This window comes from Seriola lalandi, unplaced genomic scaffold (genome assembly GCF_002814215.2).
Source record: "Seriola lalandi dorsalis isolate HSWRI2012SDOR001 ecotype SW California unplaced genomic scaffold, Sedor1 jcf7180002054864, whole genome shotgun sequence".
In the NCBI taxonomy this organism is placed as follows: Eukaryota; Metazoa; Chordata; class Actinopteri; order Carangiformes; family Carangidae; genus Seriola; species Seriola lalandi.
This window is the reverse complement of record NW_019525417.1, coordinates 2,150,043-2,177,519: the sequence shown is the minus strand read 5'-3', so window position 1 is coordinate 2,177,519 and position 27,477 is coordinate 2,150,043. Positions and strand designations below refer to the sequence as shown.

At 40.9% G+C, this 27,477-nt stretch overlaps 2 protein-coding genes across 3 annotated transcripts; both read right to left on the bottom strand.

Moving 5' to 3' along the window:
- Positions 1 to 2,296: 2,296 nt before the first annotated feature.
- On the bottom strand, positions 2,297 to 5,372 carry LOC111670902 (globoside alpha-1,3-N-acetylgalactosaminyltransferase 1-like). 2 transcript variants are annotated; one of them, XM_023427848.2, is made up of 3 exons: positions 5,076 to 5,372; positions 4,235 to 4,297; positions 2,297 to 3,927 (listed from the first exon to the last, which is right to left on the bottom strand). In XM_023427848.2, the coding sequence occupies exons 1-3, from the start codon at positions 5,107 to 5,109 to the stop codon at positions 2,975 to 2,977; spliced, it is 1,050 nt and encodes a 349-aa protein (XP_023283616.1). In that variant the 5' UTR covers positions 5,110 to 5,372; the 3' UTR covers positions 2,297 to 2,974. The 2 variants fall into 2 exon arrangements, with proteins under 2 accessions (XP_023283616.1, XP_023283617.1); XM_023427849.2 differs by lacking the exon at positions 4,235 to 4,297.
- Positions 5,373 to 6,556: 1,184 nt separating this feature from the next.
- Positions 6,557 to 27,104, bottom strand: pcsk1 (proprotein convertase subtilisin/kexin type 1). Its single transcript, XM_023428018.2, has 15 exons — positions 26,805 to 27,104; positions 21,034 to 25,117; positions 19,800 to 19,904; positions 19,575 to 19,697; positions 16,079 to 16,225; positions 14,867 to 14,943; positions 14,124 to 14,212; positions 13,308 to 13,480; positions 12,729 to 12,941; positions 12,483 to 12,583; positions 12,129 to 12,362; positions 10,711 to 10,868; positions 10,453 to 10,586; positions 10,057 to 10,218; positions 6,557 to 8,826 (listed from the first exon to the last, which is right to left on the bottom strand). The coding sequence occupies exons 2-15, from the start codon at positions 21,220 to 21,222 to the stop codon at positions 8,395 to 8,397; spliced, it is 2,337 nt and encodes a 778-aa protein (XP_023283786.1). The 5' UTR covers positions 21,223 to 25,117; positions 26,805 to 27,104; the 3' UTR covers positions 6,557 to 8,394.
- Positions 27,105 to 27,477: the final 373 nt, after the last annotated feature.

Genomic DNA, 27,477 nt, shown 5'->3' with positions numbered 1-27,477 from the left:
TCTACCGTGTCTTCTCTTATGCCATTTAGTTCATTGGAATTTGAGATCAGATAACTGAATTGGTTAAAATAAACGTTCCTTATTTCAATGAATGATTTACATATCTTTGAGTCACCCTCTGTCAAACTTTGCTGTTCTGTGTCTGGGTTTATGCTCAGATGTTTCTGTTGGGTCAAGAAGCAATGATTGCAGTTATTCTATGATGGTTGAATATCTTGTTGCAGCTTTGTTGAAACTATAAGTATGTTTTAAAACATTGTGTACAAGCTCGATACAGACTGAACATTGTCAATTCAAGTTCAAAGCTACATCATTCTGTGGCACCTGGGTTGAGTTAAATGCCTATGGCCTCACACTGTATAACCTATCATTGAATGATTGGGATATTAATTAAACTTATTAAATGATCTCTGCAGCTAGATAAGAGATATATGTAGCAGATAAGACACCGATAATTTGAATAGTCAGAGATATGAATCGATTCAGTATTAAAGTTCACCCTATTGTGTGACATATTTACAGTGCTGTAACATCGCTTCATTATTATGCATAGTTAAACACAGGAAAAGTCAAGGGGAATTGAATTATTAACACCTACCAGCGACTCAGTAATTGCACCATCATCAAAAAGTCTCCTGCAGTTTAACTTATCTGTAAGTAACCTGTAATTGACGATAATAAGCAGGTATTGCAGTGGCACAGCGGCTCATTAGCCAGCACTCTTGCCTCACAGCAATGTCCTGGGGATATTCTCCAGATGCTTCAGCTTCCTCCTTCAGAACAGATGCATGCAGGACAGGTGAGCTTAAATGTTAATGGTTTTTGTCATATATGCTTTCTGTGGATACAGATAAAGGACAAAATGTAAAATGTAAAATGTAAAATTTATTATGTTTTTCTCTATATGGACATTGTTACCAGGTAGCCCCCATGTTCATCAACTTACAATGTATACAAAGAGATATTTCCAGGGAAAACTGGACTCACCTTGACTTCCTCCTCTTGTTTGCGCAGTCACAAATGATAACAGTAGCATATTGTTGCATATTGTTGAAAATCCATCCTACTATCCGGCTGTGGGCTATCAGAGCAGCCCATTATCATTAGCCTCAATGTTTCATTAGCATCACCCAAACTTAATAAATTACACATCTGTTAGGTCATTAAAGTTGCTTTGTTAATGTAGTTACCCATAAATTAGAGCAAATATTCATCATCTGCATATTTTTGTGGATTAGCTAACATTACTGCAGTTGAACACATCACACTGTCTGCATGACACTGGATGGTTGAGGGCTGTCAATATGTTAATTTTTGTGTTCAAATTAAACATACAAAATTTACACCAGATACCAGACACGCTCACATGAGCAAAAACTAAAACACACCAGAAGAAACAGCACGTGTTTGGGGCACAGGCAAAGATGTGCTCCATCTGCACAAGGGAGGTTTATATTTGTTATTTTTCAACACATGAGAATTTGAGTGTTGGTAATTATAATTACACATTATGTGTAGGCTATACATGTTAAGGATTTCTATACTGCCTCTTCCTCTGCCTTAGGTTATGCTGCTGTTGCCACTCTGCTCCTTGACCACCAGCAAACCACATGACAAGGATTAAACCAATAATTCTTTAAACTGAAGATTAGAGTATGAAAAGTGGTACTCAGCATGGATCAGGCAGCCCATGTAAAAAGCTTTTATATATACAATGAGTAACAGAGGTATTCTTGACAAATCTACAGCAGATGTTTAGGAACATCTGCAGATAGCAGTTGCATTGTGCTATATGCATATGCACACATGTCAAGGCAGGGTGTTTTAAGTGTATTGACAGTCTTCGGAAATTAAGTTCAAGTTTGATAAGAGTTTAATAAACTGAATTGGCTTGTGAATACTGGTAATGAGTCTATGGAAACACAAGTATGTGGCAGTGATCATTTTGATTTTAGCAAAAGAAAGAAAAAGAAAGAAAAAAAAGAAAAGAAAATTCGCCTCGTAGGATTATCTGAAGTTCACCTTCAACTTCACTCAACGTGGCGATCTGGCCCTGAGGACAGATTCTGTCTGGCAGTGAGAAAAAGCCATCTGCTGCTGCTTAACCCTCCCATTAAAACACAGCACACAAGGAAGAGAAAGCAGTGTGTAAATGTGGAGGCATGTTTGTGTGTGTGTGTGTGTGTGTGTGTGTGTGTGTGTGTGTGTGTGTGTGTGTGTGTGTGTGTGTGTGTGTGTGTGGGAGAAAGAGGAAGGCAGACTCACTGACAACATAACAACCACCGACATCAGGACATTTGACTTTACCTTTTACTCCAAATCATAAATGGGCAAAACAGCAGTTTTTAATGGATAATCACTTCAACACATCCTGAACCAGTTTCACCTGCAGTTTCAAATCTACATTAGCTTTTGCTGGAGCTCGAACACAGTAGCTTCTACACATGTAGGAAACAGCATCTTGTTGTATCCATTTTTCTCCCACCTGGTATTTAAAGACCTTGAAACAGCAGCCCTTCCAGTTAATGATTGGCCACTGCGGGGAATGTGTGCACTTACACTGTTGACTCTTATCGCTGCTGACCACAAAGCCACTGGAGCAGTATCTCCTCAGCTGACATTAATGGAGAGGACAGTGCTTCGTTTAAAGAGACAGGTCAATTCTGTTTTTGTCTGCTGTGGAAGAGATAGCAGGCACGCAGAGGTGCTGCTCACACAAATGGATCTTTAATTGAGAGCAGGTTGTGCGGTTTGCTTTTGCGTGACTGCAGGCTGCATTTATTGGCTAACAGAAAATTTCTAAATTATTAATTGAAGAAAGATGGAATATGTGCTTTCACTTTATTGCCCCCCCCCCCATCTCCTGTTATGTTATTACATTAGTTGCTAATCTTTGAGCAGAGACCCTTTGCAAAGGTAATTCAACAATAGAGACAGTAGCCCTTCATGTGGAAGTGAGATTTTTTACATTCATTCAACATTTGTTCCTCTCTCTCGTCTGCTTATCGTAAGCCTCACATTGCCTACCCAAGGAGACTAGTCTCTGTACAGGCACATCAGCAGCCAGGGCCGAGTCCCACCAGCTGTACTCTGGTGACAGCACACAGGTGGGCCTGTGGTCGATCAGGTAGCGATTCAGGTAGCTCTCCTCAAGGCCCCTTGCGACTACCCTATTGGCCTGGTCCTGCAGAATGAGCAAAGAGCAGGTGCGAGCCAGTGTGTACATCTCAGAAACCAACCCACCATACAACTCTGAGGTGTAGTAGTAGTCTCCTTCATCTTCATCCACAGAAGCAGATGAGACTTCTTCCACTTCATAGGGAAATGTATTTCGTGGCATCCCATAGAGCTCTGGATGCAACGTGGCCACCAGGTCTCCGAGGATTTCCTCTCCCACAGGGGCCACAAACTCCTGGTCAATGTCAGCGCAGAAGATGTACTCAACCTCGCTGCTGATTGGGTCTTTGATGGCATCAGCGAGCAGGGCCATGCGGCGATGGGCCAGTCTGTCCCACCCAGGCAGCTCTGCGACAGGAACCACCTTCAGCTGTCGTTCAGGCCCCAACTCAATGGGGGGATCCAAAGAACGAGGACTGTCTGTGAGAATGTAGTAGGTGACCATCTGACCAGGGAGGAAGTAGATTTCAGCTGAGGTGAGGAAACGTCGGACAAACTGGCTGTAAGATCCCACCACGAGGGCCAGCAAACCTGCACGGATCCCCTGTTGCGCAAATTTAGCTCTGCGCCAGGCCGAGTTGCGGGTGTCACCCCACACTAAAGGCGCACCCCAAGGTGTCTGCACAGGAGTTTGTGGCACCGCTGCCTTCACAACCATCCTGGCTGTCATGACCCCTCCTCGGTCCAAGGCGTGAAAGTTCGGGTGAGGTGACTTTACACTGGCAGCAGTTTTCCGTCCATGGAGGAAGTCTGAGGAAGCAAAAGATGATTTCAACACAAACTCTCTTTGGGAGAAATGGTAGGAAGTGATACTAAGGTAGTTCAATCCAACTGATCACCACTGACCTAATTTTATGTTTCACCACCAATTTGTCACGATAAAGACAGAATACAAACAACAGAACTTTCTGAACATGACGGGATGGGAACTACTTAGCATGCACTTTAAACAACAAGTTTGTGTTTTATATTCTTATATTTTATTCTCAATTTTCCATGTGCATTTAATGTCCTGGCACAAAGTGTTAGAGTAGAATAAATTCTTTTGTGCACTTACATATGATAAGAGACAGGAGAAAACAGTACAGGACCAGTTGTATTCTGGTCACCCTGACAGTTCCTGTGTGAAGGACAAACACACACATGCACATGCAAATTTAATGAAACCAGTACCAGATGCTGTACTCTTCCAGTAAGCACATGTTCTAAGTCCTGACAGGTGTAGGAAACCATGATGGCACAATCTCTGAAGCATATGCAATATTTGTAGCCTGTGTAACTGGAAAATCACAGTGCATAAAGTTCTGTTCTTTTGAGGAAGTTTAGTATAAAAAAGCAAACAAAAAAAAAACAATAAAAAAAACATTTGATCACAAAAAATAAACAAAGTTGCAACTGGGATATACAACATAGTAAAACCATGTCATCTAACTGAGCAAAGAGAAAGAGCAGAAGGTCTGATGGATGTTAGTGATTTATGAAGATAGATTACTATTGATCCAAAAGCTACCTATAACTTCATGAGACAGAAGCACAAATGAGTTAATACAGAAATTTATCTTCATATTCTCCACACACGTTCCTGTGATGTGCCTGCTCTTTCACCAGACAAGAGATTTAGGAGAAATTCACAAAGGTACTTGAAATAATCGAGGACCTATTTTGTTTTCCTGGACATATTTCGAAGACCAGATTGCTCATAGAAAAACCCCTCTCGCTCTGTTTGCTCCTCATTCAGGCTGGCTCAATCTAAATCTCCATGTCTTGAAAGCAGCTGAGCTTTCACTGAGCACGTACAAGTACAGCAGTGACACATAAAAACAATGACAAGGGAGGGGAAACACAACCAGATATAGGACGAGCAGAAGAAGTGGAGCAGTGGCTGAGGTTATACTGACCTGTGGGCGTCTTGCAGAGTGGAAACAACGCCATACTGTGACCTGCTGATGGATAAACACACAAACCTTCGTCTGAGCACACTATTTTTTGCGAGGAAAATCTCTGCCTCCCTCTCCTTGTTTCTCCTCTGCTCACTCTGTCTCGTCCTGGAAATGTGCTCTTTAACTCACTGTTTTCCGTAACTGATACTTTCTTACCTTGCCCCCTCTCTCTTTTCTCTCTCTTTTCTCGCTGCTTTTAAAATATTTTCCTCTCACTTTTCTTCTCACATTTCTTCACATATCTTCCTTCTTGCCTCCCCCCCCCCCCCATTCACTCCCCCCTCAGGATTTTGCAGTATTCAGTTTTGGAGCAAACCCAAGGCAACCAGATGTGTGGGGAATCTGGGCAGATGGGAGGAGCTGAGAAGTGGAGGATAAGACAAAGACAAGGAAAGAAAGTTATACTGTATGTACAGCGAAGAGAGAAGCTGATTAACATTCTTTCCCCCTACGCTTGTTGGAAGAGTGACAATAAACTTTAGACAATAGATGCTGCTAAAAGAAAAAAAAACCTCTCTGGCGAACGTCAAATTCATTCTCCTTACAGAAAATGCTGGTTTAAAAATCCAGCATTTCATAAAGGAGAGTAAGTAGGAGGTAGAAAGACAGAGTGTATTAAACCAGACCTCAGGTCACGTCAGCAGGGTGTTGTACTCTTGCTATCCACAAGGTGGTGGCATTCAATGGGAAACACAATGGAGGAAGCCACTGCATGCCAACATATTTTAAAGTGCAATGAGTCTATGTACCATTACTATCAAGGAGAAAATTGAAAGAATGGGCAAAAGAAAAAGTGTCTAAGGGGCTTTTACTCACAGGGATCTTTATCATGTCATCACTGAACTCTAGATTAAGCTTCTGCATTTGAGTGTGTTTCATCTGTTAAAACTCTGGATTAAAAGTGTGTCATTTAGAGTTTTATGATAAAGCCATATTAAAAAAATCCAGATTTATACTTTTTTTTTTTTTTTTTAGCTTTGGACAATTTTAAATGATTATTTTCTGCACTAATGCAGAGGACTAGATCATGATTGAACACTTGTTATAAATTATCAAAATGTTAATGAAAATGCTAACACACTAATGAGTAGCAGGTGTTATATTAATAAACACAAAGTACAGCTGAGGCTGATGGGAATGTCATTGGTTTTGCAGGTATTAGGTCACAAGCCAAAGTTCTGGAGATTTTAAAATTCGGACTTGATGATGGTGCTGGACAAAAAGTTAAAGGATCACCAAAGTGATTACAATTCATCCTCTGGGCACCATGGATATCCGTACATGACAATTCACCCAGACACTCAGCTTGAACTTCAGAACAGACAGAAGCTGTACAACCACTGTTTCCGGACTTTTTTTTTTATGCATTTTTATTTTTATACTTTTATCAACTTTCAGATTCACTGCATGCTGCCAGAGACTCAAACAGACTCAAGAGGTCACTTTGCAGTTTATTACGATAAATCATTTTTTTTTTTTATACATCCATACAGAAATTGCAACATAATATTGGTTTGTGTAAACAACTTTGGACTGAAACATCAGTCCGAAACATACAAAAAGAAAACAGCACGGGCTACTCTAAAGAATGGATAAATTACAGGGTGCATGTAAAGCGTTGTCCCAAACATCTTCTTTCTCCTGTCACCTTGTTGGCAGAGAGGCGGGGCAGGCAGTTCCGAGCTGGAGGACAGAGACTCTGCATAGAGGCTTCATCAACACTTAAGACTAGCATCTGTAAATTGATCTACACCACGTGGAGATGAGTACGCACATTTATTACAGCATATATTAAGGCGTTCAAGATGAGTCTGCTTGAAGATTGCAGTGCAGAGCCCCCATACTACAGTTCGTGTTCAGCTGTGATAGGTCCTTTAATACCAAATAAATTAATACCAGAGAAGTGGTTCAGCTGCAAATAATAAAGCAATAATCTCACTTAAGATTTGAGGAACTCTTTGTCGTTGGCATATTACAGGTGATGAACAAACAACATGTTCGCCACTGAATACACAGAAGCTTTTTGACGGCAAAGATTTTGGCAGTGTTTATTGGTAGTCGTGATAACTACACTGTCTTTGCAGTTATTGAGTGAACTGTGCCATGAGAAAATAAACTGTTCAAGGGTTTGATACTGTATATATTATTTCCATAAACTATGAGGATCCTTAGAAAAATATTTCATTTAATGCAGCATTGTACTTATACAAAATTAAACAAATTGCACAAGAAGAAGATTCATCTGTTATTTTTTTTTCACTTTGAATGTATCTCTACTCCAACTGAAAGACGACTGTGCTCCTTCTGTCACTCCTTCTCAGCAGAGTTGAGGTTTTTTTGTTTTCTCTATTTTTAATAGTGTATTGGTACAAATGTACTGTTTCATCTGCATACTTTTATATTAAATAATCTGTCACAATAAATATATTTCTCTTAATACTTACAGTCCAGAATACAATTCTTTTACTCTCTTGAGCTTTGTTGACACCCTGAGAATAAATCTTTTGTCACCATGTTTAAACTTTTCAAACAGCTGGTCAATTTCAAATTTTGTTTTGTTTTGAATGTATGCTGACTCTAATTTAATGACTTCAATTTCTTAAGAATCAATTTGTCTTCTAAAGAGAATAAAGTAAGTAGATGACATATGTATTAGTGTGAAACATATTGAAAAAAAGAAAAAGACAAAGGACATATGAAAAATGCAAAAGTATAAATAGAAAATGGACTTTTGAAAGTGAAGATTTTAGATGTCAAGTGTTTTCAAAACCATATTACAATCATTGTCTTTGTATAATATATAGATAATATATAGATACTAATACAAAAGTTATATTCTAAAGGTGGCATGCGTGAGCAGGCATTGAAGAGAAGAGAGACAAGGCTTTCCCCTCCTTTTGTTACAGTTGAAATGCTTTGCTTTCACTACATGGACATACAGGATGTACCAGAGAGGCTCTAAACAAGTCCATGTTTTTGACTCATATGTGAACTGGTCAATTTCCCATGACAGAGTGAAAGGAATAATTAATGAATGGTGATTGGTGATGAAGAGATCCGATGTGCAGCATTTTGGGGGAAAACTAGAACCGAGTGGAAGAGTTTTCTTTCCTTTTCTTCTCTTCTCCTCCACTCCTCCCGTGCCTCATCCCATCCCTCCACTATCTCTCTTCTCTTCGCCTTGTTCCTCTGCTCCCCAACCAACACATAACCATGCTACCCCCTTATCCTATATATATATATATCTCCTCTCCTCTCCTCTCCTCTCCTCTCGCCTTCACTTGCGGTCATCATCTATCATTTCAAATAGGGCCTGTAGCAGTCGGTCATCTCTGTGCCTGTACGGCTTGGTCCCATAGAAGCCATCGCTGTAGTCACTGTAGACACTGTCCTCCGGGCCCCGGTACTTGTTGATCATGTCCAGAGCCTGGTACAGCTTCTGAGGGGGAAGTCTTGTAGCAGGAGGAGAGCGGCTCCTGTCCAGTTGCTGCTGCTGCTTCCTCCAGATGGAGGAGGAGGCCCTGGCTACGGCCTGGGGCTGCTGCAGGGCTGGGGTCTGCCTGTTGAAGGCTGTCTGCAGGAGACGCAGCAGGGCCAGAGAGGGGGAATAGGGTGAATTTGATAACTTTTTGGGCACCTTCTCTGGGTTGGAAGAGGGAGAAGCTTGTGCAGTTTCTGTCTTAGGAGGTGGACGGGCCTCTGTGGGCTCCTGAATCAGCAGACAGACAGAGAGGAGATATGTTATTGGTCTGTGACACAAACAACAATGATGCTCAGAGTGTGCTTCTGAATATAGACAACAAAATGGTGCTCTATTTCGATTGGTTCCAAGAGAGATTATACAGTACAGTTTCATAATATGAATTTTAAAAAAAATGCAGGTCTCAAGTACTTGTACTCCAGAATAATGGATCTGAAATAAAACATGGACTGTCATTGTCCTTGCACTGTGCTAAAATTGTCAGGACTAAAGTTTTAAATGTGGACGTAAACACTCAAATTTACACTGAAATATGTAAATCCCAAGAATACTTTTGGGAATGTGCTTATTCACCTTCTTGCCTAGTGTTAGATGAGAAGATTGGCACCACTTTCATATTTGTTCATTCAATATGCAGCTGAAGGCAGCAGCCAGTTAGCTTGACAACCTTGACAACCAGGAGCTCCCTGCTCTAGAACCACACAAACTCATCGTAAACACTTCAGTTTTTGTGAAGATTATACAAACATGTTCAGTAGTGAGTTTTATAGATGCAGATGTTGTTACCTTCAGACAGAGACAGGCTAACTGTTATCCCCCTGTTTCCAGTCTTTATGCTAAACTAAGCTAACTGGGAGTTGAACATAGTATATCTTATATTTAGCAAAAAGAAATAAGTGGTATCAATCTCATCTCATCTAATTATTTGAAAGAAAGTCAGTAAGCATATTTCCCAAAATGTCAAACTGTTCCTTTCGCCGTTAGTCATTGTTTTATTTTAAAAACCAATGAGCTGGAGTACAAAAGAGAAAACAATGGGCAGTATTTCACTGTATAAATGTACTATACACTGCACTGTATTATAGTACCAATAATCCAATAAAACTGCTCTGTATTGAATTGGATTGTAAATTTCTGTGACATAATAATGTTTGTAATCATTTGTAAGAAGGACACTGGGTGGCTACGTACTGATCATTTGTCACAGACAAGACCCAAACAAGGTCCATGTCATGTCTCAACTCTTTCTCTTCATCATTTAATTCATCACGTTTTCAGCATTTCACTTGAGGTTTGTATTTTTGACTGTGTCAGCTCTGACACTTTTATGTCCCCTCACTGAGCTTTGCTTTGTGTTACCAAAAGTAAGTTACAGGCCTAATACTCATACTCATCCCTTTCCTCTAGCATCCAAACCATTGTTTCTTTGTAGACATTCACCTGTAGCTTTGTACTCACCTCCATCATGTCATCCATATGTTCTACACCGCGCCTGTCGTTCTGCACAGCGTTGTAGGGAATGTACACTCTAGGTTTCTTCATGTGCTCTGGCTTCTCCGATGTTCCGTGAAGAATCAGCTTCCAACTCAAAATCCGACCCTCGTTCTCCATACGGCCTGACTGTGAGAGGAAATAATGTTGTTTAAAGCTCAGCATGTTGATTATAGTAATACCGGCATGCAGGTATTACTATCGGCTTGACATTTTTTGATCTCACAACATACTCATTTTTTTAAAATACTCGTATGTAAAAGAGAAATTCTGGCTTCAACTGGATGTAGAAACGTGAGGCTAATTTCACATTACAGTTGAGAAAAAGGTGTTTACCGTCTCTCAAATATATGTGTAACTCACAGTGTCTGTGATCTTTAGCGTCCATGTACCAGCTGGGTCTTCTCCCCACGTATGGACAGACATGAAGTCCCAGTTTCTGAAGCCGTTAGAAGACGTGTCCCTCTCTCGCTCAGCCAGCAGCACAGTACTGGTACCTGAGGGAGAATCAGACATGTCCAAAGGGATGGATCAATTTAGTGCTTTGTTATTGCACTCATATATGTGCGCTTGTGTGTGTGTGTGTGTGTTTGTGTGTGTGTGTGTGTGTTTGTCTCTAACCAGCTGGGGAGGTGAGTGTGATGTGCAGATCTCCTCTCCTGGTGTATTCAATGCTGGCCTCCACCTGCACGTGCTCCAATGAGCGGACTGTGTTCTCCTGCCCCGCACAGGCTTTGGTTGGAATCTCTATAGTGATCTCCCCTGCTGCCTTCAGCTCCCTGTGGGATGCATTAAAATAGCAGGGAATGAGACACACAAACAGCTCTCCATGACAACAGAAGATGATCATATGTGCGATGTGGTTCCCGGACATGTTGTCATTACTGTACGTAGGTCTGGGAAACTGCAGCAGGTAGGAAAAAACCTGTAACATGGCTCCACATACTGCATGCATTACATATTATTCGGTGAAAATTCCACAACAATCCCAAATCTGGGGAATATTAAGTACCTCACACGCATACATAAGGTGCATAGACAGATTTGGATGCCTTTGGTCACTCATTTGCAAAAACAGTTAATCCCCATCTCTCACAGACATGAATGAAAGGATTTCTGTGTTCAAGCTGGCATAAAGCTGGAGGGGGTTTGTAGACCACTAAGCATTGACGGAAATGTAGAGCCAAATCCTCTGGATTAAACAGGGATGTAGCAAGGTAATGGGGAAACTGGGTGTCAGTGCAATTGAGTCTTATAATCCAAAGCAAATTACAAAATGGACACTTAAAGAACTCAGAGCTCGGTTGGCCTTAGCAGCTGTTAGTGGTACAATATGAAGTCAAAGGGGTTTTTCAAGTTCAAAGTATAGCCGCTAAGATTTAGCCCTAAATTTTCTTGGGTTGATAATCCAAAAAGGAACACAAACAAAACATCTGGTTAGGAAGCAGCTGGAGGTATTCCTTCCTCTGAGTTTCAGCCCATGCTTGGCAGATTTCCATTTGGATTTTGATCCGACTGTTTAGCAATTAGTAATTATCAAAAAGTGAAGATGGTTGACGGCTGACCTCAAATTTAAATGATTGCAACTGCCATCATGAACAAGAAAAAAAAAAACCTCCTTCTGATTCATTTCGATTCATTTTCATGGCACTGAAAGCCCTCCCAAGCTTAAGACTTGTTATTGTCTCGAATAAACCAACAGATGCGTCTTTAATAATGCAGATGGTTTTATCTGTTTGCTATGTTGGACCGTAAATGTCAGGACAACAGCAAGTGAGTCTCTCTCCCTCTTTCTCTCTTGAATGAGATACATGGCCAAAATGTCATGCAGTCAATGACATGGATTGCACTGGATGACAAACTTCATCATGACAAAGTACAGCAGTTACAATCCTGTATATGAATTAGCTAAATGTGCACACATGATATATCTTGAAACAGCGGCCACAAATCCTGGGCCGTTGGCAAAGCAAAGCAAAAACAGAAACTACAGAGGAAACCTTATAAGAAAAACAAAAGTAGATGAGAGATAGAGAGACCTTGGCTGGAAAGAATCATCCCTGACGATACATTGCTTCTTTTCAGGCACATGCTTCCAGGTGGCCGGGTCAGCGAGGTCCACCAGGGCTTTCGCATTCAGAAGGCCAAAGCCGAAGCGGCTGTTGACCATCAGTCCTGCTCCGTTCCTTTTCCAGCCTGGATTATTGGCCAAAGGATCAAACTCAGAGGTCCACACTACGATGTGCTGCAGGTCTCTCCAGGTTAGATCCGGGCTAACGCAGGGAAGGTAGACAGGGAGGAAGACCAGTGAGTATTTACTGACACTTAAATAAAAGTGTAAATTATATCAAAACATCACATCATATCAAAATATTTATATCAGTATTGCATACTTTTGCTCCAGAGCCAGGGCAAATATCCCAGCAGCCAGCGGGGCAGAGGCTGATGTTCCAGTGTGAGTCTGAGTGCACTCATTGTGCAGATCAGCACTCGTCTGAAAACAAGCAGGCAAAAAGAGCATGTAAAAAAATTCATAGATTGATATGACTTCCACTTATCCCTTTAACAAAACTACCATGACTTGAAAAGATTTAATGTAACATAACGTAACACAACACATAACAAGTGTAGTCACTTACAATCCTCTGGTCGGTGTAGTCTCCACTGCTGTACGCTGTAGCCAGAGTGGAGGAGCACTTCTCAGCGTACCAAGGGGACAAGCCCTGCTGGGAGGCACTGCTGATTGAGATAGTGTAGATGCTGTCTGTGTAGCCGTCACAGTCACAGTTATCGCCCTGACGGCCCCCATTACCTGATGCCCAAACAAAGATAGAGCCTTTCCCACTGCGGCCCTGCAGAAGGCATGATGGAGAAAAGAAATGCTTGATGTGTTGTGCTATCAGATATGGCCTTGTTGCTTACACTGCCGACACATTTTATCTACAAGAGTCTTACAATTTAGAGCAGAAATGACAAGAATTTTAACCTATTCTGACATGAATTAGACACTGCCCAATATAAATCTTTTCTTATGTAATGTAAATCCAGATGGCATTGTGTCATTAGAAGCTTTATTCCTCGCAGCAGACCACATTGTCCTTATTGATTCTGTTCTATCTGATTCCCATCACTGCTGCAGATAATAGCTCCCATTAGGAACGTCAGTCTGAGATCACACCAACTGACTGTGAGTGGAAACTTCCTGTCTTATCATTTACCTTCTGGATGCCGTACTCAAAAGCCTTCTGGGCCAGGCGGCCAGGGCCTTCCACTGTCTTGCCATCATCGTTGGGTCCCCAGCTGGCGCTGTAGATGTCCACATGGTTTGGATTGAACCCAATAGAACTGGCTTCAATGGCATCGGTCACAATCCCATCCAGCATACGAATCCCTGAGCAGGGGGAGAATTTTTAGCACAGAGCTTCATTGCTCTGCATTCACATAAATTCATATAGTGACAATTCATGGCTATTCTGAAGGGTGGAAATAAAGAAGATATCAAATGTTACAATTTACTCCATCGTGGAATAAATCAAATATTAGAAAGAAAGAACATTTATTAAAGCCCTTTACTTCATTTATATGTTAAGAATGTTTTGCTGTCAGGGCAGTAAATTTTAAGATTCAGGTTCCTCCACAGCACTGTAAGAACCAGCTGCCCACCCTGGGCCTTCAGATGCTGCGGCCCTAATAAGCAAACCATTGTTTTGCTGGATTGGAGCTGAGCAATTCTTGAGAGTAAAACTCAAGTCTGTATTAGGAAATTGTCACTCTCTGCTGGCTATAAATAAAATAAATAAAAATCCATGTTTGTGCAGCCATAGTATCTAAAAGCAAAGTGATGTTGTCAATTAATGCACAATTTAACTACCATGTGTGGTAGATGCTTTAAGAATAACATATCAAATCTATCAGTCTCAATTTCAGTCTCAATCAAGTCTCTATTTTAATATTTACAACGTGCACACAGTCACAGATGAAGGCACCATGTTGGCAGTATGACACATATATATTTAATAAATAAAAGGTTTTACCTCCAACCTTGGAGTTGTATGCCACTCCAACCCCACACTTATTGTTGTCTGCCTGCATAGCGATCTCTCCAGCACACCTGGTCCCATGCCTGAGAAGAAACAACATATGTAATACACACTTAGCTAAAACATTCACTTGTGTTTTTGTAAAATTTTAAAACAGCAAATGCCAAACTGTTGTTTATCACAGGCTGCTTTCGGCAGGAATTTCACTGTATTGTGTTGGTTGATTCAGAGGCTACTATATCGTTTGGTTATGAAACTTCTCTCAGAAGCAGAGCAGAAAATAGGTCCTCTGGTTGTATGACTCTGCAATTATTCATCTGCGAGAATACGCTTTGAACTGTGGAGTATTCTGATAACAAAAGAGCACAGGGTTGTTGGCGGAGAGGAGTGTGTGTGTGTGTGTGTGTGTGTGTAAGACAGCTGGCACACAGGAAGCCATTGAAGTCAGGTATGGAGAGGAAAAACAGGAGAGGAAGTAAATTGAATACAGTGAAATAAGTGTTTTCCGATTCTTTGGCAGCGTCTGCTTTTACCTTGTTCAACAAATCCTTGCTTCTACTTTATGCTTATTTAATATGATATAAGAATACAACCTGAAATAACCAAGCCCAAGCAACAAAGCCACATTAACCACATTCCTATGAGAACAGTTCTCTGAAGCCATATGTCACTGGTTTCATGGTTTCAAACTAAGGGCAGATTTGTTCTAGTGTCATATCAAAGGAGGGTTGACTTACTTGTTTTCATTAGTGGAGTCATATCTGGGGAAGGGGTCTGGGTCATTATCGTTGAAATCGTAGCTGGCTGCTGCATCCTTTAAAAACAACAGACAGAAAATGATCAGCGATCTCTTTTTTCAAAAGCTGGGGTGACGTCAGTGTAACGTCAGTGATGAAAACTTGTCAGGGCCAATCTGCTGTCATGGAGACATACAGTCTACGATTGGTGACAAGGGGAGAGAGAGACACTGATGTGAACAAATATTAAAACAAAACATATTGGATGACCCTGAGGATGAAGGAGCGCTTGGCAACAGCTATCTGCTGAAACATTCAGATTTCTTGAAGATGCTGTTTTTTTCCGTGAGGGTTGTGTCATGGCACAACAAACTGCAGAGTTTGAATGCTGCTTTTTGTCTTTCCTGTCATTCCTCTGTGATTGAAAATTTTATAAAATGCACAAATTATATTCTTATTAAACAGGAAATTATGATGATTAGTTATTTTTTAAAGCTTCCTCTCAGCAACACATTTAATATCCGATTTAAATCAGATGCCTGTGCCTGCCATTTTACAATTACTGCTATTAAGTTATGCAAATGCGGCCGACTCATAAGCCTTGATTGTTAAGGATGAGTGTCTCGGCTGATTGAGCCTCTTTGATTAATCTGTGTTAACTTAATTACAGTGGGAGTTGTTGCCATCAGCCCTGTTGTCATACATCATTTCTTTCTCTCCCTCCCTCAGTCCTGCTCTTTCTCTTTCGTTCCATGCACTGGTGTGGCTTCTGAGAGTGACAGCACTGTTTGAAACCAAACCACAGATGGGGCTTTTAAAGGCTTTTAGAGTTCCTGTCAACAGGAGTAACTGTGCCAAAAATGAAACCTCATTGAGCTCCCATTCAGTCATGCTTGCTTTCTTTTCCTTGCAATTATCTACATCAAACATACAGACTGTCAAAACATTATTGGAGGAAGTAGGAATATTTTCAAATTCTGCATCCCTAAATGCAGGGAGCATAGTCCTTCACATCAACATCACCGTTTAGAGAGAAATGCCTGTTTCACATCCACAGATTAAAACCCCAAAAGCTCCTCAGAGGCAGACATTGTCATATAGAAGACGTATTACTGTCTTCATGAAGCGCCTTGTAAGGTGTCACCAGCAGCGTTGCTAGGGCAACGGCAGAGCCAGACGACGGAGGCTGTCTCCATGGAAACACTGTCTTACGTAGTTGGAGTAGATGTCTGTGTGGTTCCACTCCAGCCCGTCATCCAGAACGGTGATGACCACTCCTTTCCCTGTGATGCCTTTCTGCCACACGGGGATCACATGCAGGTCCAGCTTCGGCAGCGAGGAGGAGGTCCGGGTGTCTTGCTGGAAGATGAGGACAGGGTGTTTGTTATGGTGTGAAAATTTGTATCATCTGTTACAAGTAGAGCTGGTGTTGCCTGATTTGACTGTTTTCAGGATTGCAAAATTACACACATCTGTGATTCATACTTAATTGAAATGGGCACTTTATCTAAACAGGCTCTTAGAGTGTTATCAAAGTAGATTCTTCAAGCTCTCTGAGTCTGCCTTTTCTTCTATGACCTTTACAGAAATTCATTACTGGATTGTTGGCTCTGCCTTTGTCAGGGCTTGAATCCACTCCTACTGTATGGCCACTTGTGGGCAGACATTATGCCAGGCTTTAGTGTTGTCCAATACAGCACCTCTACTGATTAATTTAACCCTCAAGAAGCCTTACAGCACCTAAACATGTGCTGCCTTTCTTCTGGGTCACCTCACATTCAATCCACCCTGACGGATTATTTAGAAATCCATCTCTAGGCTATGTGATATTACACAGTGTGGGGGTTGCCAGGCCTTTTTTTTTTTTTTAATGGAAAATCAGCAGGGAGTGGGGGAGAGTGAGCAGGGCCCATGCCTGCCTGCCTGCCTGCCTGGGGAAGAGTATGATTCAGAGCTGGAGACGGCTAAGACTAAAAAAAGAATTCATTTTGCTCTTTCGCTCTCTGCGCATTATGCACAGACACTGCAGAACGCCACCCCAAGATGTGACTCATCCCTGTGATGTATTGGCTTTTTTTCTGCTCCAACTTTGATTCCCTGTTTTCACCCCCATCCTCTCACTAGGATCACTTTCCTTCTCTCTGGACAGTACCAGCACCAGCTGACGGTGAGCACAACTCAAATCTCAAAGTAAATACACAGCAGATGTCCCACGTTGACACAATGTGTTTCAAAAGCAATTTGCTCTCAAAACTTCTACTCCATTCTATATCTACAGTTTGCTTTTTTTAGGTGTCACATCAACTGACTCACTTGTTGATGCTGTCAGTGGCCTGCCACGCATAGACCTTAATGGTAAACAGCAAATACGCACAGTAGCTTATGAAACAAGTGAGTGGACACACACACAAAGAGATGCCTCCATGCACAAATGATACAGGCTGACACTTGCACAGCCATGGATACACGCTCTCGCTCACTCTCTCTCTCTCTCACACACACACACTCACAGCCATGCAGGCATACTACAAGTATGAGTCACTCCCTGATTAAATTATCAGGCAGTCACCCACTCCTGAAAAATAAAGACACTCATCCTCTCTGCCATTACATTGGCCCTGACCCATCGACAGTCATACAGCTCCACCCTCACTAATGCCAGTAATCATCCGATCTGCCAATGTCCACCCCTTTCCATTTCTCCATTCTGAGATCCATTATCATATAAGTTTCTTCATTTGCAAATACTAGAGAGGTAAAAAAAAGGAAAAAAAACAGAATTATAGCATAGTGGCTTATGTAAAAACACCTGAAACACTTCTCATTTCCACTGCTTTACCTGTTTATGCTTAGCTCTGTCTTTTCTGAATGGATGGGGAGGGGCGGGGGCGAATCACGATGCATCAGATGAACTGCAGTGACACAGACATGGGCCTCATGCTGAAATATACCGAGCGGCACTTTGGGGCCAATTCCATTAGTGTCATCATCCCTGATCGGCAAAAATGATTCACCTCAATTTGTTTTCTTATTCCCCGTAAGCATATGACTCATATTCAGTTAGTGCAGGTGCGGAGAAGTGGAAGCTGAGAGAACCAACCCCCCCCCCCCCCCCCCCCCCCCAAGCACACATAAACCGATGCAACACACATACACTTCGTCATTTTCTGGTAAAGCAGCGAGAAACAAATGAGGGTGAAGATGATTCACTGACTATCGAACATGATCAGTTCAATAACTGATGTGGCTAACTAACATTAATCCGGGTGATGTGTAATAGCGGAGATCATATCTGTTTCCAAGTTTAACAGCTTGTGGTGTATATGTTGTGATATCTGTCTCTTCATTCTTTGTCTTAATTTTTTTTTTTTTTAAATTTCAATTTGCTTGATAAGAAATTAAATTACATTTATGGTCATTTACATGTTGGTTGAGATGCATCATTGAATTTTTACACTACAGCAACATCTTATACATGGTCAGAGTTATATTTGATTACAGAGTTTAGAGCTGAAACAGTTTGTTCATTGGTAAATAGCTCAACAAGAAAATTAATCCACAAATCAAATTTAAAGCAAAAATGTCACACACATCCTTGTTCCAGCTTCTGATTTGATTAGATTTGCATTTTCTTCCTGTTTTATATGACTGTAAGTAAAACATCTTTTGGTTTAAATATGAAGGCGTCACCTTCGACTTTTTGAATTGTAATGGTAATTTTTTTTTAATTGTTTTCTGATTTATAGACCAAATGATTAATCAATTAATAGAGAAAATAACTGTTAAGATTCACATTTTAAAAAAAGTGAGTAACTAGTGGCTTAATGTGTTCTGTGGTTTGATCTGGTTTGAACATAAATTAACATAAGCAGCATCTATACTACGCATCTATACCCCCCCTCCCATGGATCAAAATCAGCAAATATGTCATTCAAAGTGGCACCTTCCGGGTCAAGCTGCGGTCAGGATAAAGTGAATGTGTTAGTAATGGATCTGGAAGGGGATGCACAGCTGTGACAATCTACTGTTCTCTGCTGCTGCTTGGCCTCAATGGGCTAAAACATCCCATTCAGGGTAAATTGGGACTTAATGCACGGTGCTCTACTCTACTCCACTCTCCATCCTGTTGGATTATAGTCTCTCCACCCCTTTCATCTCCACATGGACTGTGTTACCAATTAAGCAAATGGCTCTTTTGGTTAGAACTGCTTGATAACATGCTATTGTTTTGTTGTTTTCATGTTTTTTCTCTCTTGGTTATGAGAAAGCAGTGAGTGTTCGTTGTTAGTATTTTTTTGCACTCCTGCAGGTTACATTTATGCCGCTATGCATGTGTACAGATTTTCTGACACACCCATAACCTACTGCTCACATACACTCCATGACGCAGGACAGAGAGTGGTCAACAGTGTGGAGCTGTCCAGCACTCACAGGGCCTCAGTCCGTCTCAGGGGAGATCAGAGCGGCTACATGCAAACAGAAGGCCCAATCAGACACAGAGAACACAACATATGACCAGCAGGGTGTGGAGATCGACCTACATCTGTGGTTTATGGAGCTCCGGGACACAGTGGTCAGATATTTACAGCATAAATAAATGAATTGTTAAGTCACTTGTTGAACATCTCATTGTGTTTTCAAAACCGGTGCTGAGCCAGACAAGCTAAATTCACTGTTGTGGGATGTTCAAGCTTTACTGGAGACTCACCAGGTACCACTGCTGGTTCCACATGGGATCATCAAACAGCTTATCCACCGGGCAATCCCTGCACCCCCCTAGGGACGCTCGCTTGTTGCGACGTTTCTCGTACTGCTGCTCTGCCCACAGCACCTACACACGCAGACATTTGGTCAATTACATCTTTTAAAATGAGATGATCTGGATGATCTGACGCAGACCAGGACAAGATAATGGCTAAAGGAGACCACTCACCCGATCATCCTCCGAGAGCTGCCTGGTGACGTGGTTGGCACTTCGTTTCATTCTGCTAGGATGATTGCGGTGTTTGAACAAGAAATGGTCTTCCAGGGCCCCAATCTTCACAGAGGACGACATAACATGAGACAGGCTGAATAGTTTATAGGAAATTACATAATACCAGCCATCTGGCTGCTGAACCCTGATGAGCAGGACTAAAAACTCTATTTTCTCTCAGCTAAAGCCTCAGGAATTCAGTTTTGGGGAAAGTAACATGAAAACAGTTGTGTTACGTCTCTGTTTCTGCCCTTTATCTTGTCTCTGATATGGGGTATGATATACTCACGAACATAAATGTATATATATGTAATGTATATATAGCGGCAAACAAACAAAATGCAATGTACAGACCCCACAGGTGTATATGCTTAATATCCACATTAATGCCACTTTTCTGATGTTTAACGGCAAAATACTTTGAGTAAAGTCATAAAATGTTTGTCCATTCTATAGTTGATGAAGAGATTGAATGTATGTTAAACTTCTCTGTCTCCTAAATGAATGTAATGTAATATAAAGAAGGAGAGGAAAGAATTCATACATTGTGTCTCAGTATCCATGACCCCTGAGAGCTCAGTTAATCATTGGCCGCTGCTACTCACAGCTACAGGTTTCATAAGAATGAATGAACTGGTCAGACTGGACCTTATGTTTTTATACAGGAAAATACAGCATCAGTCAGTCTCACATAGGGGAAAAGACACTGAACCATGAAATGAAAGCCAACCAGAGTCCCCCTGGGACTCTGTTATCAGAAATGTGTAAACAACAATGAGTCACAGGTTAAGTAAAATCCTCCTTTTATTTAGCTGGATGCTGAAAATGCAATGTGTGCTTTTGGGCTATCATAAAAGCAATGAGTTTCCAGTCTAATGGCCTTATCAAGCACAGCAGAATAACTGATGACAGCTATTGCTTGGTTTGCTGTTACAACATAGTCCACAATTTATACAGTAGGCTGCAGGCTTAATTAACATCCCATTGTCCGTTGGGCTTTTATGGTCTCTGTTTGGTAGCTCTTAAATTACATCTTTGATATTAAAATGAGATTGTATTGGAGCTTTACTGTCATGCCAAATAAATAATATCTATTAAAGCTGCTAGCCCACACCTCGTTTTAGAGTAATTTGAAGCTTCTTTTTTAATTTTAGTCTGAACTGGTGTTTTGCTCCAGGGCGTTGGTGCCTACCTGTCGGACCAGTTCGTAGTCCAGCTCCCTGGCGATCGCCTCCGCAGCGGCCAGTCCGCCTGGGATCTCCACAGCCCACTCGTTCAGGTACTGCCTGTCCCTGTAAAGAGACTCCAGCGACCGGGGAACCACAGAGCAGAGGATGGCAAGAACACAACACATCACCGTTGGACGACATCTCACTTCCATCTCAGAGGAAATTCAACCAGATGAGGAAAAATATATATAACCTATATACAAATACGTATAAGCAGCCAAAACTCCAAGATATACAAATGTTGTGTGGTGGTAATAAAGAAATGCCCTTGTTTATTCCTCTAGAAGAAACAGCTGGCTGAGATGGAGGGAACGTGAAACTGCGCGGTATTTGTCCGACAAGGAGAGGAAATACTGGTGATTGGGAGGGCTGGTTTGCGCGCTGTGTGTGTGTGTGTGTGTTTGTGTGTGTGTGTGTGCTTGTTAGTGTGCGCGCGCGCGTGTGTGTGTGTGTGTTTGGGGAGGTGGGGGCAGGGGGGCGGTGCTACACGTCAAATTACGGGTGCTCTGACGTCATTTTTGCGTCTACCTTTGGTAAGATGTTGAGTTCGAGTCCCTGTAGGAGAAAGTCTAAACGGGAGGAGGAGGGGAGAGATAAGACTAAAAATATCCCACTGTTTGTCCCTGGAGGAAGAGGAGGAGGGGAGGAAGAGGAGACAAGGGGAAGACATATATACTAATGTATACATCTATAATAAAAGCTATATGATTCTATAAGACTGCATATACTAACAATACTTATGTACCATTAAGAGGCAGATGTCGTGCAGCATCTTTCTCATCATCACTTTTAATCAGCGTGAGATGATCCGGGTGACATTATCATGTTTCACCAAAGCAGGTTTATGCTTTTAAGGTTATCAATAAAGAAGAAATCTGTTGTCGATATCGATAAAACACCCCCCTCTCTGTCAGGCTGTGGTCACGTCACCACGAGAGAGCGAAAGAGGGGCTTCAGCACCGTGGACAGCTCCACGCCAAACACAGGGATGCGCCTCTCCAGCTGCTGAGGACGCTACTGTAACATCATATGTAGACTAAAACAACACATGTTCACCAGCTGTTTTAACTAACACTGTAACTGTGCAAATCATAAGACAGTGTTGTGTTCCAGAAATAAAATGGGCTATCGCGCTGGATGGTCCCTCTTAATGTGAAATTATTATATAATGTATAAATGGCCACTGGATCGTTTAAGCAATAATAATGCAACATAGTTGAAATGATTATATGAACGGATAGGCTCGCAATTATTAAAGTCTGTCTCAGAGCAATAGGCAGGTGCCCTTATGAACACGGAAGCAGGTCTTGCTTGGTGCAGACTGTAACTTTGGAAGATATTCATTTGGAGTCTGACAGCTGAAGCCTCATGTCAGCTTGGATTAAGTGTAGACTGTTATCACACAGAACAAGGACTGTGGATTTTGTCAACCCGTTCCTTACACTGAAACTGCTTTAAGAAATGATCCCTTCTGTGCCAGTATGAACTAGAGGAATAATTATAGCAAGCAAAGCCTTTTTCTGTGATGAAAGATGGACTGCAAAAAATGTGATCTGTCCATTAATCTGTGCAGTAACTAGTTACTCTGGCAGATAAATGCTGAGGATCGAAAGCAGTGCTTCCAGTGAAATGTAGTAATGTAGAAATATATTGTATAGCAGCACTGTAGTGGCAAAGATTTTCCACTTTGGTATGTCTTATTCAAATGATTACATAGCCTCATAAAATGTTGATCACTACTGTAAAGTCGGCAGCTAAATTCATAGTTCTAGTACTGAGACATCCAACATCTGTTGTTCCTTTTACACATGTTGAAATGGTGCAAATGTTTCCATTATTTAAATCAGAGGAAAGAAAGGTTATGAGAATCAACTCAAATATAATGTTATATATTACAAATTTGCAGACAAGATAGTTACACATCAATCACAAAGTTGCTGTGCTTAAAAAAGGTTTATCTAACACATAGTTTTTAAAGAAGGGATCATACAGCACTGTGTGTTGTGGATCACGATATTGGTCTCTTCCAGACTGTTACCAAACTGATATACAGCTCCTTTAAACTGCACTGTTTCCTGGATGAATTTAAAACCAGACTCCAGACTAAAGTAGTAACAGTGATGACCACAGATCCAATGACCTTTACTTAAATAACACCAGGACTGGTGGATTTACAGTTTTATAAAATTAGACTTGTATTTTTTGTTATTATGTTTGAACACATGCTGGTGAATAATGATAATGATCCAGAGATAAAGATGTTGTAAGTGAGGGTGTTATTTTTTCCTCCTGGGCACAATGGAGGTTGTGTGGGGGCAGTTCATGTAGGACAAACTGTATGAATTAAGAGCAAACAAACGTGACAAGAAGAGCACTATTATACAATACGCATTTATTCAGATGTACAATGTTTGTCTCAAAATAGAGTGGGCTTGTTAATCACAGCGAGTTAAACTTGTCAGAACTGATGATGGCTGATACCTTTGTTCATCTGGCCATGTGCAAACAGGTCTGCAACTGATCTGCCGTATAATCCATCTTTACCTAGCAACAGCTGTTTGCTCTGACCAAAGCTCAGCAGCACGGAGACACACAGCTGAAGAGCCACAGAAATATCAGCAACATGGACAGTTCGATTCAGGATATCATAGTTTCATTACAGAGCACTGAATCCTTGACTTTGTTTTCATTGATTCTCAACATCCTTTGTCCTCATCTCTGTGCTGTGTGGGTGTGTATTTCACTATAGTGGCCTGAGATCACTCATCCGGTCCTTCCTTACTCCACTGAGAGAACACACGCACACATCAGCGCACAAAACCAACACACACCATTGAGTTTCGTCAAATGAGGTCAGAGGTACTCTTTATCATCAGCTAATTATTTTTCCAGCTCCAGAGACAGACAGTGAAGGAAAGCCCCTGCTTTTAGCTGGAAGATGACGCAGGTAAAGCCAAAGTGACTGTGAGCCACCTCAACAGACACTAATGCAACCAAGATCAATTAGGTGTGGCAAATGGATGCGAAGACACAGGCTGCACTTCCTGTTGATCTCAGATCTCACATTTGTTGTTCAGTATTACATAGATTTTTTGGGCATTTTTTATATTTTATTGATAAGTTATTGCTTGGGTTTGTGCTTATGTTATAGATTTTCAAGACATAGTGCATTAAAAACATAAAATCCGTGTAAAGAAAAGACGTTTAAATAAACGAATATTAAAATCATATTAAAAATCTAAGTTTATTAAACTGAATCCTGTCAAGCAGCATTACACTGTCGTATAATTTGATAAAGAAACACACCATTGTGAAGTAAAAGAGACACATGATGCCAGTGAACAGGATGGATATACTTTCATGTCATTCATCCACCCTGAGAAATCTGTAGCCTGTGACTCTCAGCAAGGATACATGATGGCCTCACCAACCCCCTCTGTCTGCCAACTTCACAAACAAGAGTTGCTGTTAAATAAAATTTATAGAATAGTGATGTTGAATTGTGTTAGCGATACATTTAAAAGTATTAAAAGGAAAATTGATCAAGGGTGAAGAGGGTAAACAAAAGCAACTGAAGTATCCAAATAGCAGAGTAAAAATATGTTTAGGTTGCAAATACATTATAATTTAATATAAAGTTAAAAAAGTCATTAAGAAGTCCGACAACAGAAACTAACTCAGTTGACAACACTACATTGTCTGTAGAATATCTCACTGTATGAATGAGTCAGTCATTGAAAATATAAGTAATACTGGGAAAGAACAGCAAAGGTTAAGAATCTGTTTCATTCATTCATGTCACCAAAGCTCAAACAACGTTGTACAAATGTCACCTGTTATCAGAGGATGCTGTGAAAATGTTGCTCCCGTGTCACTCAGATTGGCATCACCTTGCAGGTGATAGACCGGAGAAACTGCTCAGTGATGTGGGGTGTTATCAGGAAGTTTGAAGGTCACATGCACTTTGTTTCTGAACGGCATCAGAGTGGATGGACACCGTGGCAACTCGTCACTTCTTCCACCCAGGATAACTGACATCACGACCGCCTGTATTCACCAACAGAGATAAATGATTAGGGGAAAGGCAGATTAGACAGGAAATGTGTGTCAGTGATGAATTCATTTTGTTTTTGTATTAAAAGTTTTCTATTTGTTGACCTGCATAAGAGTTTAATCATGTCATTCAAATCAGTGCTGTTGTTCCAAACACAACGTTTGTCTTTATGCAAAATGTGTTAATCTTTCTGCACAAATTACAGAGGTATAACACTGTTTAAAGCTGTTCACATTAACTTTGCATCGTCAGAAGAAGAAAAAGAAAAAAGGCACAAATGGGGTTAAATGTGCACTGTATCACATCACTGCATCAAAAAACGCAGAAATACAGAGTTCAAGAATGGTGTTTATTAAAACATAAACATATATTATTTAATATTAATAAGAAAAGAAAAGAAAAGAAGTGTAATAGTGAAGTGCATGACTAGAACAAAATTTTCAGGCTCATGACTCCAAGAAAGTACTAAAATATATCAGGCCAGTGCAGGTTAAAATTACTCCAAAATAAATCAATGCTTGGTTAAGTTTAGACTTCAGTAGATTATTTGCACTCAGACTGTTGCATGGATGTAAATTATATCTTTACCTTCCCATCCCTTAACCTACTGTTACCTGGCACTTTTTTGGCATAATGTGTCAGTTTCTCATCATCATTATTAGTTATCATGGACATCATTCATCAGACTAAAGCAGACAGAAATATTTCTGCAACATCTATAAAATATTACACTGCACACATGACTACAAAATGGGATGCAGCTAACATTTCTTTTTTTTTGAGTCAGCTGATTATCTCATTAAGCTTTTGATTCATTGTTTGGTCTGTAAAATGTCAGTTAAGTGTAAAAACACCACACAAAGTGTTTTTTTTTTTTTAAAAGTCATATTCATCAAGATGAAATGTAAACAATATTATCGCATGACTAGAAAGAAAAAGAAACACTGGAAATAATTTCCAATTATTAAAGTCATACTAAGGATATATTGTATAAGTGCATGAATTATCAGTTTTTTACTGAGTATTTTGGCTCTTTGGCCTGATGATGAACAAACTGCTATGAAAATGTGATGCCAATAAAAGTTAAAGTATTGTCATACTGCTTCTGCTGCCAAGGCAGAAAGGAGAGAAGTGGCTCATGTCTGATGAGGTCAATCTGACTGAAACATTCATCTAGAAATCATGGAAATATTCAACATTTTAGTAAACAAATACATGAGAGGGTTTTTATTTACAATTATTGTCATAGAGCATCCTCAAGTTATTCTGAGCTGCGGTGATGGAAGAACAGAGTAAAAGCATCGACACTGTCAGGAAACCTATTGAGATTAAAGAGTCTTTGTGAAGTTTAAATTAATGTATAACAGTTACTATGACTTTGTATAGTGTGGTAAACCCTGCTCTGTTAGAAGCCATATAGCCTTATCACTTAATTGTAAACTCTTTTGTTCCCGTCGGGATCCTGTAGGAATGATGACTCTGCTTTTTCCAGGTATCTGATTGGTCAGTAGTTGGGCTGTTGACTGATGATCTGATCCTCTGAAGTAAACCTGCGCCGGAGTTAGGAGTTACCATGGTGATTTACCCCGGTAACAAGTGAACCACCGTCGTAGGACTGAAAACTGAGAGATAAACCTGAAGTTATCTCACTAGCCTCAAATCCTGCTCCATAATACAGACCTCTGGTGTCAGCTGCCGCGTTAGTCCTCCTCCTCTGCGACGTTAGCATCGTCCTCTCCAGGATCTTTGCTAATGCTAGCAAGCCGAGTAGCCAACTTTAAAAAGAAGTCAATATAGATGTTGTGTTTGTCCGAATATCAGTTTCTCTGGTATCCTTTTATTATTTTCGCCTTTCCCCTTGCTGTTCCAGCGCTCCAACCTTTGTTTCCCATTAGGTTTTAAGAAGCTCTTTCAGGACCAACTAGCTTTGCTGCTAAATTCCCACGGTCACCACCTGACCTCTGACCTGACTCGTCATCATACACAGCTAGCAAACCGATCATAGTATTTTGAAATACCTTTAAAGTAACTACATTCATTGGCTCGTACTTCAACACATGCACGCTAGAGAAATGTATTTGATTTGATCAAAAGGAAAAAAAAAATGGCAGGATGAGGCCGCGATTGGTGGGGGTTTGTAGCCCCCCCAGAGGTCGGAGGCCTTCTGGATAATCCTTACCAAAGATACTTTATAACAACAACTTTTTCAACTGTCTGCCCTTACTTGGTTTTCCCGAAGCCTGAATGACTGATGTCTTTCCCTCCAGTAATATTCAGGGGCAGCTGTGGCTTGTGTTGACTGTCCATGTTTTATCCACCAGGGGACAGCGTTGTACCTCATGAAGGTGCCGGC

What these genes read in the sequence shown, in the direction of transcription:
- LOC111670902 (XM_023427848.2), bottom strand. Translation starts at nt 5,109, where the DNA reads ATGGCGTTGTTTCCACTCTGCAAGACGCCCACAG. An exon ending in ACTCTGCAAGACGCCCACAG is followed by an intron (nt 4,298 to 5,075) that starts GTCAGTATAACC and finishes TCCTTCACACAG; the next exon opens with GAACTGTCAGGGTGACCAGA. An exon ending in TCTCCTGTCTCTTATCATAT is followed by an intron (nt 3,928 to 4,234) that starts GTAAGTGCACAA and finishes TTGCTTCCTCAG; the next exon opens with ACTTCCTCCATGGACGGAAA.
- pcsk1 (XM_023428018.2), bottom strand. Translation starts at nt 21,222, where the DNA reads ATGGAAGTGAGATGTCGTCCAACGGTGATGTGTTGTGTTCTTGCCATC. An exon ending in GCCCTGGCTCTGGAGCAAAA is followed by an intron (nt 12,363 to 12,482) that starts GTATGCAATACT and finishes TCCCTGCGTTAG; the next exon opens with CCCGGATCTAACCTGGAGAG. An exon ending in CGCTAAAGATCACAGACACT is followed by an intron (nt 10,219 to 10,452) that starts GTGAGTTACACA and finishes TTCCTCTCACAG; the next exon opens with TCAGGCCGTATGGAGAACGA.